The 15,299-nt window shown below is 41.3% G+C and overlaps 1 protein-coding gene across 6 annotated transcripts in view; it reads right to left on the reverse strand.

Moving 5' to 3' along the window:
* vps13b (vacuolar protein sorting 13 homolog B) overlaps positions 1-15,299 on the reverse strand; it is a 300,414-nt gene that overhangs the window by 134,227 nt on the left and 150,888 nt on the right. For all 6 annotated transcript variants that reach the window (XR_003222193.1, XM_005456766.4, XM_013275644.3 and 3 more), the window contains exons 24-27: positions 13,261-13,478; positions 9,212-9,415; positions 4,141-4,312; positions 1,230-1,344 (exon numbers count right to left, since the gene is read on the reverse strand). Coding sequence is in view for 5 of the 6 variants with exons in the window: in XM_005456766.4 (XP_005456823.1) it covers positions 1,230-1,344; positions 4,141-4,312; positions 9,212-9,415; positions 13,261-13,478 (709 nt within the window). In the remaining variant the exon portion in view is untranslated. The remainder of the gene's footprint in view (positions 1-1,229; positions 1,345-4,140; positions 4,313-9,211; positions 9,416-13,260; positions 13,479-15,299) is intronic.

Raw genomic sequence — 15,299 nt, forward strand, 5'->3', positions numbered from 1 at the left:
CTTTGACCTGTAGTGACATGCCCAAGATCCAGATAAGATGATTTTAAAATCTGGCAAATCAGTATCGATAGCTATTATCATATCGATGGTGAGACCGTTGATTGCTAATGATGGGGTCCAGTACAGGCTCAGGGCCCATGAAGATCAATCTCTCTGTCGCTGTCTGGCTCGATCAGAGCATAAGACACTTATAGGGGTGTATCTACACCGACACTTATGAACATACACTGCAAAGTACACACAAAAATAGTCTGCCCGCTGGATGCAACATGCAGCAGTGTTAGATCGCTGTTTCATTATCTCCTCAGACAGAGACAGGGGGAATTGCCTCCTGCTAAGCGGTTTCTTCCCAACAGAACAAGACTTCAGGCACGTACACAACACGCCCTTGGAACTGCTGAGTTTATCGCCGAGGTATGAGATCGTAGCACGGAGAGAGAAAAATAAGGATTTAGACACTGAAAATAAAGTCCCTCTCCAATTAATGGGAGACACATGTATGTGGGGCATGGGAAAAAATCTGTACTTCCATTTCAAGCTCCTCTATGCTGCAGTATTTTCTTTCATCATTTCAGAACCCAGAGCTAAATTAGCCCATTGTGACTGTAACTTGACATGGGGAGAGATTACCATAAAGATGCAGTGGAACGTCGCCCAGTGGTTTTCCTCCCCTAACAACGTGTTAATGTTTCTGTGAATCAATTCAGACACCGCAGACAGAAAGAAAATGACTGACGGACTGACTGAACTACCGCTCTGTGAGTCAGAGTTGGGCCGGCGCAGAATCCATTCAGTGCGTCTATCTAGTCAGTCAGTCCATCTGTCTGTTAGTCTGTGGTCAACACCACAACAGCTGTCTGGAAAGACAAGGACGTTGAGGCGATAATCCAGAAAATTATATGAGCAGAAGTGGGAACAGACCAAAGTGGCAGTACTGGTGGTAAAAGTGTGTGTGGGATTGCAAGAGCACAAGCGCAAGGGGGCTGGATGGTGTCCTGGTTGATAAATGTGGGATCCCAGGTTTTACTGCAGTTGAGTCTACATAAATTACTTTAGCTTGCAGGCTAAAAATTTGTGGGGGAAAAAAACCTATACAGACCTATCCAAGGAAAAATCAACAAAGCTCTTTAGTAAGATGTCAACAACAGAACAGAACATCAGATATCCTTGCTGTAAGGTGCCAGGGGTTCATGCTTTTCCTTTAATTTGCTCTGTAGATCCCCTTGTACCTGCATATGTAGTGGTCGATGTTGAAGCTGCCAACTTTACATTTGATCTTTGTATAAACATCTTGGACATCCACAGAGGCACTCAGGTCTTCTAGTTCACTGATGATGCAGATCTCTGGCAGAAAGACAAAAACAGAAGAGAATATAATATAATAATTAAGATAAACCACAGTGGAAAGACATACATTTACTAAGAAGCTCAAATTTGTATCAACCCTTAGTTTGCAATATTCTGTGGCCACCCCAGCACTTCACAAACAGACATTACAGCTGAACTTGGACTGCATGAGAGGAAGTTTAATCTGTGCGAGTGAATTTCATTAGCCTATCCAGGTCTTGCCTTTGGCCATAATCCGGCTGCTGTGGTCAGTTCCTGCACAGTGGATGCTCAGTGTGTTTTTGAAGCTAGACCAGTGTTGCTGATTAAGACTGAAGCCACACAGATACACACACACACACACACACACACACACACACACACACATCCAAAAAAATGTGCAAACGCATGCAGTATTTGTATTGGTATGCCTGGCTGTTTCAGTGCTCTGTTTGTATTTCAGAAGGCAAAGCATCTTCTCAGTTTAATACGATATCCAACTGGCCCCAGAACCCTCAATCTGTCTTAATGAGGAAAGAGAGGGTGAATGTGTATTTACACAATATTGAAAAGCATGTGGACTCTTTAGTGTGTATTCCTAAGGTTGCATGTGTGTACCTCTGAGCACCTTGTGTGCAAACAAAATTCACCCACTGCAGGCAAAGTGAGAAAGGTTCATAGAAGGACTGATTAGCTTTGTACTGAACGGAGCTTGTGAGCTTAACTGTTGAGTCGCTCTCATTGTTTCCACTGAGAAAGTCCCACAGTCACAGACTAGCTTGGGAAATTGGACATTGTACATCTGAAACTATGGTTGCTGTTGTACTGTTGCCTTGTGGTAATTCTGAGAAATGTAGATGTTCCTAATAGCTTATTAATATTGAAACACAAGGCTTGTCAGCTTTATTGTGGATACCGTGTGGAAAAAAAAACCTCTCCCAAGTTGTTTGATACTCAAAAAGTCATAGTCTCCAACACAGTGCTGATATTGATGTATGAGTTTTCTAAACCCACCCTGTGAGAGTACTGGAAACCCTTAGTCTCTTCATCTTAGAATGGCTCATCTTGAAAGGCAGAAAGTGTACCACTGATTTGTGCCTTCAGCAAAAGCCTCTAAACACTCACGCTTCAATTTCTACCTCTAAACTTCCAACACATAAAAGCATAACATTATACCGGAAAACCAATACGTCTGGAACGGCTATTTTTCCATTTCTCTGGAAAGACAAGAATGTGATTTCCTTTGCAGCTGAAAAACATTACATCATAACAGTTTTTCGCAGTCTTACATGTGGTTTACTTATCTCCAAGAATGTATTTGTGATAACAAGCATCTAAAAAAAAACCTGCATGCGCACAATTGTTGCTTTCAATTAAATACTTAATGTGCTGCACACAGAAAATCCACTGGTAAGATCATTTTGCAACTCAGATGGCACATATTAAGCCCAAATCCAAAGTAATGCCTATTTAGGATGTCTTTAAATCAAACCATCTCTGTGAGGTCCTCAAAAACATTCCATTTCCACTATTAAAGACCTTAAGCTGGGTGATCTGGTTGGCAGATGCTAAATATTACAGCCACCAATTAAAGGTGAATCTAGCCTTTCATCGCCCCAGTAAATTTAAAGGGACAAAGAAGCAGTTCGCTTGGGATTCATCACCCATTTATTTATTTATCTTTCCCCTTCATCCCCCTCCTCGCCAGCTGCCTTTCCCTTAACATATGACTGAGAAAGCAGGCGGGCACTGATCCTTTTAAGTGTTAATATATAAAACCTTTGAATACCGTTTTGCTCTCATACATTGCAAACTGACACATTTTCATAAAAAAACCTTCCCCCTCTTTTACGCTTGTTTTATTGTATAATTTCGATAACATTTTAATGAGATTGAAAAGAAAAGCATCTGGAGTTAGGGTAGTTTAAGTTTCTTGAAGGCGTTTCACCTCTCATCAGAGAAGCCTCTTCAGTTCTAAGAGCAAATGGCAGAGAGTCCCTGAGAGGGTCGTGGACCCCCTATTGATCCACTGCCTAATCACACAAGCCAAGGTGTAAAAACGGGTGTGGGTCACAAACAGCCAAGGTTTCAGGTGACCTAGCCCCACCCTATCATGTGACTTTCTGAGGTCAAATGGCCCAAGATGTGAGTGGGCAATAAGGCGTCTGGGAAGGGATCTCAAAACTGGATTAGACAGTTGGTGTAGTAAGCCACCGCCTCTGTTCAAAGATGGTCGTCTACAGTGGACATAGATGGCTTCTTTCACTCCTCTTTCAAACCATCTGTCCAAAATGTGAACATTGGCATCTTAAAAAGAGGATGTCCTTTGTCCTTTAGATGCAGATGAACAGCCGAGTCTTGTCGAGGTGGGTCTTCTATGTTGTGCGTTTATGAAGTGGCTGTTTGGTCTCTCCAGTGTAGAGGTCTGAGCATTCCTCGCTGCACTGTACAGCATACACTACGTTGTTAATTTGGTATTGAAGAAGCTTCTCGGATGAGAGGTGAAACATCTTCAAGAAACTTAAAAAAGTCCAGACGCCTTTTCTTTCCAAGCTCCTTAGACTACGATGAGCTGGATGACTGAGAACCTTCACAGACATTTTTAATAACAGTTACTAAACATGTTTTTGTGTAGTTGGATGTGGTGCTGTTACTGCTAATGCTCCCCTGCTTCTTTTTCAGCTATTTACCACACACACAGACAGACATATAACACATATCATATGTTTAGAGCAGAAAGTCATTAACTTAACACCTAAAGTTTGCAATATTCAGCAGAGAAACAGTGATAACTATGATGTTAAGGTCAGTTACCTGTCTTTTTGGCAGTGGGATCAGGAGCAAACAGTTTAACTGTGACCTTGGGTAACATCCACTGCATCCAAAGGCTGACTTTCCCACTGGTTCCACCAATGCTGCTAGTTTTCTGCTCCAGTGTCACCGTGTCTGCAAATGGGCCATCATCTCCTGCAGTCACCGAGTCGCCCTAGAGAGCCAAAGCAGAACCTTTTTGTTGGATAGAGTAAAATGATAACCAGCCAACAAACTTGCGCCATCACAAGCTTGAGGACTATAATGTAATTCACACATTAATACTGAATTCCGATATTTGTCCAATAATTCTAGTACAGATAAGGAGAGAAATGCCTGTCACTTAAAATGTCAATTAGCCAATTACAAAGCACATTTCAGCCAATATACTACATAATTTGCTAAAAGATATTTCAACTAAACAAAACCAAATAATAATAATGATAAAAAACACAAGGAACATTCAACTTAAAATTCCTGTGCTTCTTTCCTATCATCATCGAGGAGTGTCTGCTTGAGTGCATGTGTTTGTCCATGTGTTTGGTGAATGTGTATGTTTGAAAGTGTTGTCGCTGTGCATGTAGCCATAACAAAGCAACCACCAAATATTGAGCCTTTTAGTGCATAGATGACATCAGTGTCTGGTGAGCAGAACCCCACGCAGAACAGAGAAACGTGTGTATGTCGGGGGGTGGGTGGGGGGGTGCATTGTGCAAAGCTGTCACCGGTGTTAACCCCAAAGTAAGCCACCAGGACCCACATGTCCTCCTTTCACTCAAGTGCGCCAGGACACACACGTCTTGCAGCCTGGGAGAGAATGGGAAGTGAAGACCGGAGGTGGGGGCGGGAATGTTGGTGGGGGGGGAGTGAAGCTGAAAAGCAAGCAGGATGCGGTGGAGCAGGATGCCTTCTGTGAGCTCTCAACTCATTACTGGGGATTTGGCAATGCAACGAAGATGACAGCACTGGGGACATTTTTATTTCTCAGTCTCTTCCTGGTAAATATGTTTTCCAAACGTGTACAGTATCTGTGCGGCTTGCTTGGAAAGTGAAAAGCCTACAAACAAACAATATTGCAATTAGGAGTTTCATTTTTTCCGCAGCTTCTCCCATCGCAGTGTGGTAATGACAGAATGTGTCATGGTTATCAACCGTGGCTCTGTTTGGTGAGGAGGTTATCAACCATCTCAATTAGAAACCCCACAGCTGCTATGCTGATTACAGTGTTGTAAAGAGGATCCAGATGAGGAAACTATGTCCTCTTTCCACAGCTGGGGGGAGGGATGAGGGCCCAACACTAATTTGCAAATTTAATTTAATCACACAGTTAAGGCTGGTTGACAGCAGAGCATGATAAGAACGGATGACAATAATATAAATAAATTAAGGATTATGCCAATTCAAAAATAGATGCAACGTCACAGTGTATGGGGACCACTTGTAACTGATGAGAAGCATGTGCTTCACACACTAGTTCACACTGTAAGAAAAGGAAAGCAACAAAACACAGGCGTGAACTTATCTAAGGAGATGAGGATTTAATTCCTACCTTTGATAAAATAGCTATAAATACACATATGTAACTAAATAAACAATGAAACCCATTGAAAATAGGGAATACCATCATTACTACATAAATGCCACAGTGCTAACTACACTAAATCTCTTTGTGTTTAATTTACTTAAATAATGACTCTAAAAGTGTCATTAAGTGTCTTCATCAAACTAATCTGTCAAGTTCCGCAAATGTGTGCACATATGTGAATGTGCGTCCGTCTTTGTGAGTGTGTAATATCGCTGATTGGCAGTGAGTAATATGAGACTAGCAGTAATGGTGTTCAGTCAGTCTCAATGAGAGATATTCTGGTGTCAACTGCCATTTGGGGACTAATTATTGTTGAGATGAAGTCAAAATATGTCTCTCTCTCTATATGTGTGTGTGTGTGTGTGTGTGTGTGTGTGTGTGTGTGTACGTGTGCGTGTGTGTGTGTCTGTGTGTGGTTAGGATTGTTTAGTTTACAGTTCTAACCATTTGGTAGGATTAGTCTCTGTAACATCATGTGTGGAAACAGGAGCCAGTTGCTGGCGCTGTGGGAACCAACCACCATGTACTGCAGCGTGGTTGTGTTGGAGCATTGGACACTCGACTGCTAAAAGCTTCCAGGCCAGAACTACTGCTGTCATCTTTAGAAAGCTTTTTCTTGTGTAAATCGCAACAGTCACAAGTAACAAGTAATTATGAGCATTTCAATGTCATTCTTTTCTACCATGTTGAATTCCATGAAAAAAAGTACTGTCTATATATTATAAAACATAGAAAAATTTAGTACAGGTACTGTAATTTTTAAACAAGGGGGGAAATAAGTTAGACTATACAACACATATTAAAAATGTATTTATTTTTAAGGGTAAAAAAGGGGAATTAAAAAATAAAAATGATATTTAAAAAAACAGACAAACCAAAAAAGCTAAGGTAAAAGTTGAACTTCTTTTAGTGTCTTATCAAAGTCAGGTCTTGGTGTGGTTTTGGTGGAGGTGGGCTCTGCTACGGCCCTGAACTGCCAGATCAGGGCCCCAAACAATCACACACTTTCTAAGAGAGAAGTATTTTCCCACACCTCCGCAAGCCAAGTTGTAAAGTATACAGTTTAATTCCTGGGCCTCTGTGCTATAAACGGGCTGAGGATCCGGGTTTATTTTCTCTGCAGAGTTTGTCTTTGCTCATCAGAGAGACCCAAACATTGGAAGACAACAGCAGGCTGGGAAGTGTCAAAGGAAGAAGGAAAAGGATGATTATGAAAAAAAAGAATTAAAAAGAGAATGGCTCAGGCACAGGTGGAAGGATAATTTGGAGGAGAGGAAAAGGAAACTTTCAGACTGAAAATAGTACAGAAAGAAATAAGAGTGCTGCATGATACCACTTTAGATAGAGAAGCAGTAAAAATAAGAAGAGGGAGAGCAGAATGCTTAAATGGGGGTACATGGAGGAAAGACAGAATAGGGTGACAAGTAATTACAGACATGGAGAAAGCAAAAGAAGAGAACCTGGATCTTTGACTGCTAACGGTAGAAATGTCTGCTTTCTCTTCGCCTCAAAGTACCAAATAATGCTTAAAACACAGTGGCAGTGTTTCCAGAAATCATTAATTGGTTAAACTTTTAAACCTCGTTGTGACCAGTTTCATGTAGGAACTATTTACTATCTAACAAACCACTCCAGCAAAACTTAGCAGAAGTTACCCACTTGGAAAATTTAACACTGTTGCTTTAACGTAGTGAGTCATTATTAGAGAATCATCGCTCTTAATAGTGCGGGTAAACTACTGGTGGTCTCAAAAAATCTCAATAGGTTGAAATCATCATCAGAAGAAAGAGAGCTAAAAGGTACGATGAACAGAAGAGCGTGGCGAAACAATAAAACGTCTGAAAGGGGAACGTCTGTTTAATAAATACTATCCTGTGTAAATGAATAAATACTAGTAGAAAACTTGTTTACAAAATACAGAAGTATGAATAGAATGTTTTATATTTTTACACAAAGGGGGAAGAAAATATCTGGGAGGACAGTAGGGGAGAGGTTTTTGTGGGTGTAATGTGAATGTAGCTAGAGAAAGAAAGGGTGGGGGGTTGGGGGGAGACTGCCGCCACTACTGCTGAGACTTATCAAAACAGCTCCTACATTCTTGCTCAATCACCCGGCCTCCCAGAGGACTAAACACTTCTACCAGTGTTTGTACTTAGGTAAACAGTGACAAGTGGGCTGTCAGAGGCCACCGTGGCCTGGCTATAGAGGCACTATACCAGGTTCTTCACAGTTCTACTGAACTGCTGCCACTTCTCCAAGTTCCACAAATGACGCAAGAACACCCACATGTCGATAGCAAGGAAACAAATGTGGACGCAGATGCACACTGACATATGAAACACTTTTTTTTCATAAGCATGTACACGCTATTGCCTCTTAGGCCAGTATGGTGGTTGTATTGCGATCCCTGGGGCCCCACAGTGGTGACAGGGAGCTGCTGGTCGAACACTATTATATCCTAGACTAGTTTCCACTATGCCAACACTGACCAGCACTCACTATCATTTTTATAAATGCTATATTTATGCTTCACAAAAACACACACAGACATAATATCCAGTGTCCTGGTGGCCCCAAGGCCATGGATCCCCAGCACTGATTGCTGCTGCAACAGTATTAGACAGCAGGAATAACTCCTGCCGCATTAACTAAAGCTGGGATAACCGCCACAACCATCGAGGGACAAAAGGGAAAAAAATAATATTTGAGGCTACTCCCTAAGAAAATATGACTTTAATAGTCTTCCTTATTGCACATGCATATGCACTGCTACATTTCAAACTTATGTCTGGGTTTGATATTTAATCTGAGTAAAAGAATGTAACTACAGGTAACTATTTTCCCCCAGTTAAGAGGCAAGTTTATCCTCAATCAAGGCTGACCTTAAACGAATCAAACAGCACTCTCTGCCTAGCCTGGAGTATAAAACCTCACTGAGTAAGAAAAAATCATGTAAGAAACACAAGCAGTGATTTATATTTTTCCACCTCTAAAATTTTTCCAGAAACAAAACATATTTTTTTTTGACAAATCACATGTGTTAAGACTGACTCAGCTACTCATAACAATAAAATAACAATATTTGCACTTAAAATTGTAAATCAGCACCAGAATTATGTATACAACAATGGCTTAAATAGCATTTGTTACTGCATGACTCACAGCAGCTAGCTGAGAAAAGATGGGTGCTGGCAGGCTGTCTTTAGGGCTCATATTAATAAAGTAACACAACATTAAAGCTGGAACAGTGATTCTGACAAAGGCAAAGTTCATAAGTGACTAAGCCAGTGCTGTGTATGGACAGACATTCAACTGAATGAATGAGTGAATGAAATAATGGGCCATTTCATGTGTTTTTTCCCCCCGATTATGAAAAGAGGTTTGTCTGGATGAAAAAAACAAAAACAGTGTAGATGAGCAGATGATTCCCATAACTCATATAAACTCTGAATTGACATAATAAAAAGTGTAACTGCGAGAAACTCCAACCTCAGTGGGGGAGCCAAAGTCTGCAGAAGGACTGCAGGTGCTGGTGTCAGGCAGGCCGGTACCAGCGCTGCTGCGTACAGGGGAGGATGGAGCGGCACCGGCAGGCGGATCTGGGATGTTGGACGTCTGACGCAAAATGCCATGCCTCTGGAGACGAGCCCACGTTGAGCTCCAGCTGAGGAAGAGCTCATACAACAACTGAACCTGGAGGGTGAACCAAGCAGACACAAAGAGAGAACTTTAGTCCCCAGATTAGATTTGTATTTTGTAATTATGGTTGAACAAAATTATAAAGACAGTCTACCAGCGAAACAATTTTTGGTTTCTCTGTTTGGGGGGGAAAAAACACTCATTTTGAATGGGAAGTGAGGCCTGTTTATCACTATGTTGCGTCATCTCCTTGTGTAACAGCACTTGTTCGGAAACTGAGAACACATATTAATGTAGAGGTATCATTCAGTTTTCCCAATTAGCTTCTATACTCTGAAAAGTACACTGTGCCAACTGAGTGCCTTAAAAGATAACCCTAACACACCACAAGTAGTCAAAACCAAATTCAAATGTATATTTTTTTTGCCAAGGTCTGACTCAAACAGCTGCACTGGGGAGTTCTCATGTAGTTCTGACTTCTGAGGCCATTACCATGATTTGGCTTGGCAGCTTTGTTGTTATGTGACACTAAACCTAGTAAAAGCTGAGAGAGAAGGAAAGGGAGAAAGAGGAAATATTAGCCAGAAATGGACTTCTATCATTCTCATTCTTTCACTCTCCGACTTAACATACTTCTGTACTTGTCACTCAGAGAGGCCTCGTTTCACGAAAATGATGTAAAACCTATGCGTTGGTGTTTCTGTTCGATGGGTCACACTTTTGTGAGGCGCAGCATGCTTACACACGTGCTTCACTGTGCAATTTGTTATCCATAACAACAAAACTTCCAAAGAAACACCCTCAGAGGAAAGTTAAATTCTGTCATCAATTTCCTGCTAAAAACTCACCACGATTAGGAAAAACTGAAGGCTCTGCGTCAAGTGTTCTCAGCTATTTATCATGTGTTCGCATTGAAAAGAGCCTTAGCTTTAAACAACAACAAAGCCAAAAAAAAAAAGAGTGGAAAACATGAGACGAAAGCAGGGGAATGTGATGTGATGCTTTCGGTTATTCATGCATTCACTCGGTGCTTTTTAGGAGGAAAGAAGGGAGAAAAGCAACACGCTTTCACAGTGAGCTAATTTCTGGATTTCAAATGCTTCGCTTCTGCAGCCAGCTAAGCCCGCAGCCCCCACCACTGAGGGTCCCTTAAACTTAAAGGTGCACAGGCACATGAGCACACATACAAAATAGACTCCGAGCACATTTTTACTCTCAGAGTCTCGCTCGCACACATGCTCTCCTGTTAGCGCACACATTGCAGGGAGGTCTTCCACAAATAATCATAAATCAAATTAGAAGCACCACAATACATTACAGCTGCGCCATTTCAAACATGTCCAGGAAGAGCTGCTACGCCGATTCAGCCGCTGTCCAGGGACAGGGCCAACAGCTGTTTGCCATACCCAACCAAACTGCACTGCCGGCAGGGGAGGTACGGCACCGTGCTCCCTTCTCTGAGAGTTGGGGCCTGGAACTCCAATCAAGCACAACAAGGCCTACTGCACTCAGTAGCAGATGTGGAAGAAAAGACTGAAGACTGCTGAGCAAAGGAAAAAAAAAGGGAAAATGTGTGCACAGTGAGATCAACATGAAAATGAATGACAGGGTTGTTACGTGACCTCTGTATTAGCATCTGGGATAAAGACTTGTCCTTAATTTTATGATGAAACTTAAGCAGAGCTTGAACTCCTTTCCATCCACCCTTTCATCATTGATCTTCATTCTTCATCTTCTACCATCCCTCTGTTATTTACCCTGTCCTATATCAACTTGCTGCTGCTGATATTTCTGCTTAGCAGGGTCAGACAGTTTAGCTCAGCTACTGCTATTAGGACAGTGGGTAGGTTGGGCCACGAAAAACATGCATGCACACACGCTTACATGAGCTTATAACACAGATGCTACATTTCATGAGTTGGGGAACATTTGGAGGCCTGGATTCTCCTAAGGCCTGTCATCTGCAGATCAGGAGGCCTGTTAGGGTGCAGTAGTACAAACTGGAGACTGAACAGAGGCTTCCAACAGTCATTCATAAAAACACACAGATGGAGAGGGACAGGACAGCATGCAGATGGCGAGTGTTTGTATCCTTTTATCTAGGAGCAGTTTATAGAGAAACTTCACAAAAATGACATTGTTGAGTATGTGTGGTAACTCTTGTGTACATGGGAACAGGTGTGTGTATGTGTGTGCATATCTGTTCATTGAAATGCTGTACAGTTATGTGCCAAAGGTTAAAGCAAACAGTTGCTGTGTGTACGCTCGTTTCAAGGTGGTCCTGATAATGTAAAAGCACAACTAGTAACCCCAACTTTCAGACAGCCAGTCAGTCAGTTTGTTGAAGTAATATGGAGACGTTTAACTCCTCCTGTCCAGACTGAAAGGCATACAAGTGTCATATGGACTGTATTGGTTTCTCATTGCTCACACTTTTGGGACATAGTTGAATCTATATATCTGCACAATCCAAAATCCATTAGGAAATTTGCATCTTCACGTGTACTGTCACAGTCACAGATAAAAATACGACTACGATACTAGTTGCTACCTGTGAAAACGCACCACGGTGTTTACTTGAAGGCTCGACTGTTTCACCACACTGTCTAAAAATACTTTTGTTAGTGCTATGAAGTAATCCATCATGTAATGGAAATGGAAAATCTGACTTAATGTGACAAACATGCAGTCGAGTAGCCGTGGAGAAATTTAAGTGGCCAAATTTTTTGCTTCTATTTGTTTACTTTAAATGTATTAATATCTCAAAATCAGCGCTGTGATAATTTATTTGTTTTGAAACTGCAGATGTAATTTTACCCCCAAAATCCAACAATCATTGTACTTATTGTACAGTAACTGTGCAGCATTCTGACAACCCCATATATATATTTCCCCAGATGGCAACGCTAATTAGAAAGACGATCAAGTAGTGTGAGGTCTCTTTTGTTCTGGCGAGGGTGGGGTTGATCTGGCAGCAGTTCATAAAAAGCTGCAGTGAGACTTGAAACTGCATTAGCTTATTACCCCCCTCAAGTCAGAAATTTTACACAGAAGAGAGAAGGAAAAGAGGGAGGTGAACAGATGGGACGACAGAGCAAAGGAATTACTTTTTCTTATATATAATGGCATCCAAAAACTAATAATGACTCATCATATAATCACAATAAGCCTCCCCGGCTTTGCCAGACACCAGCAGCATACTTGACGGGGAGAACAGAGAAGCAAGAAAAGAAACTTTCCCTCAGTAAAGTTCTTCTCATCTCTGGGAAACTTTTCACCGCAAGCAGATTAAGGCCTTTAATTCGTTTCTGGTACCAATTCCCCTCAATATCACCATGGCTCATCACTGTGGTCGAAGACATTTAACAGTGTGACCGCTCAAAAGGTTGACCCAATTAAGTGTTTACAGAGGAACTTAATTCAATACAGCTAATTCAATTGTGAAAAAACAAAACATGTGTAATGGTACATGTAGATGTGATTCTACGAGAGAAATGAAAAACAACACAGGGACCTAACTGGGAGACAAACATGTTCCGTTTCCAGTCCGTCCGTATTCATCACAGTCTCACTAAAACATAATAACATGCTGTAAAACAATGATGATGAGTACTGCAATCCCTTACTCTTCTTGACTGAGACCTCAAAATGTTTTACCAAAACAAACAAGGCAACACTCTCATGTTTACACTTCCATTTTCATGAAAATTATACGAGTTCAGAAGATGAGGCAGTTTGTTTACTGGACTCAATCTATATCAGAAAATCATGCGGAGGCAGGATCTTCTTGCCAGGGTTCGTGCGTTCATATTTCAGGAAAGTTTACAAGGGGATGATTTGTATAAATATACATGTAATTCTAATGACTACTTTGTGAATGCGAAGACTGTCTGACTGACCTGAGGGTTGGAGCACTTGACGTGGACGGGCTGTAGATCAACATGGAGGCACACTACAAAGGAGTGCCTTCCTTCAGCAGAGCTCTGCAGCTTATGGGATGTGACAGCTAGTGTGGAAGTGCAGCCCATCGGCTCCAACAGGCTCAGGCTTTGCTGCTGCCCCAGCAATGTGTATATGCTGAACTGACTCAGGCTGATCGTCCATGGGAAGGCATCACCTGGAGTTAGACATAAAGAAAAAGCAAACGATATATGAAAACAAGTACGTATATTGCAAATGGCAAAGAGATGCAAGGATGACAGACATTATGTGATGTGAGAGCAAAGAGCACAAGCCAGGAATTTCAGAAAGTTCTTGAAAAAGGTCAAGAAGTAGAATGACTGATTATCACACTCACTATGGTCTCTGGAAAAATATGTGATTCTCTGTTATCCCATTTAACATAGTGTTTCTGATTTGTACATATTGGTCTCCATAAGACATGAATATACAATCTTTCTACAAATCTGCCATACTGTTTATGACATATGAAAGGCAACAGTTTTTTCCAATATACACGCGTCACACCATAGCACAGAATTCGGTGTATTTTGGTCTCTAGAGGTAATAAGGATTGTGTTGTGTTCCCTTTTTGAGAGAATCTGTCACTTAGATTTATTCGCTGAAAATAAATTTGCTAATGTCTCTTTAGTCTAACCACGTCTATTTTCAATATTTGTGTAGTTTAAAACTAGTATGAATCATAAGCTATGAGCTAAGGTCTAGCTTGGACTTCTTACAGGAAGAAGCAGCTACTTTTTGCTGTTCCCTGGTCACGAGGGCTCGCCACAGCGGGTAGCTCCGTATGTTTCATTTGGCAGAGTTTTTTTTTTGCTGTATGCTCTTCCTGACACAACCCTAAAAAGGATTTATGGCTCCAGCTGGAATTGAACCAGCAACTTTGCCAAATAAATGTGTAAACCATTTCACCATGAGGTCATCACCTGGTATATTGTACCACTTAAACTTTGCATGTGGAATGCTGTGGATTGGTAACAGCATGAATATATATAACAAAAATGAGGAGCTTGTATTATTTTATTATTTTCAGTTTACTCGATGGTATAACGAATGGTGTTTCCAAATTCTCAGTCAGAACTTGAATCCGGAACCCCTCAACTTGGATTTTGCACTCAGAAAGTTGGAGCACCCACACACATCCCGAGTTAACATCCAAGATGGCGGCAGTGAAAGTAAATAGAGGTAAAACTGTAAACTGTATTTGTGACTCACTAAATAAGCAGAGCACTGATCGGGCTCTGTCTATGAATGTGCTGCAGTGCTTTTTTTTAAGTACCCATAATCAAGTATTATATTGTATAGCTAGTGATGCATGAATCGCTCTACCTTGCTAAGAACCAAAACAAATCCTGTTTTTCCTCGCTTTTCTTGGAACACGCTTACTCAGGAGTGATGTCATTCCCGAGTTCTGAGGTACCTGGAACGTGGGGGGCCTTCTCCTTCTCATTTTTCTTCCTTTTTGTTAAAATCCAGCGAGGGCAACTTTGCCAGATCTTGACAGAGTCTGATTCTAAGATACCTTTAGGAACCCACTTATTTAAATTGTCCACCATATATGGGATCCACAAAACAGACTGGTGTGGCTTGAGTAAAAACATTTTTACTGCACATGAAAAAAAACTTGGATATTACATAGCCTTTTACTATTGTGAAATGGAAAACCTGAGAAAAAGGAATACTGAATAGTTATTTCATCTATAATTGATTACACCACATCCATTAAGCAGATGCGAGATCCACAAACACAGTGTAAATTGAGGGCTTATATTAAATCCGTGAGTCTGAAACAGCATGCAGCACTGGGAGTGCTTGAACCAATTAACTTACTGACCCTGGAAGTACCATCTTACAGGGATGAGGAACAGGTTCAATATCACAGGGCCACGAAGAGCACTTTTACCAATATGCCCTTGGCAGGCTGCTTTGATCCCGAGCATTGAATATGAGGGATGAAGACCATTTCAAAGAGTAGGAATGA

Source organism: Oreochromis niloticus, linkage group LG11 (assembly GCF_001858045.2).
Source record: "Oreochromis niloticus isolate F11D_XX linkage group LG11, O_niloticus_UMD_NMBU, whole genome shotgun sequence".
NCBI classification, from domain to species: Eukaryota; Metazoa; Chordata; class Actinopteri; order Cichliformes; family Cichlidae; genus Oreochromis; species Oreochromis niloticus.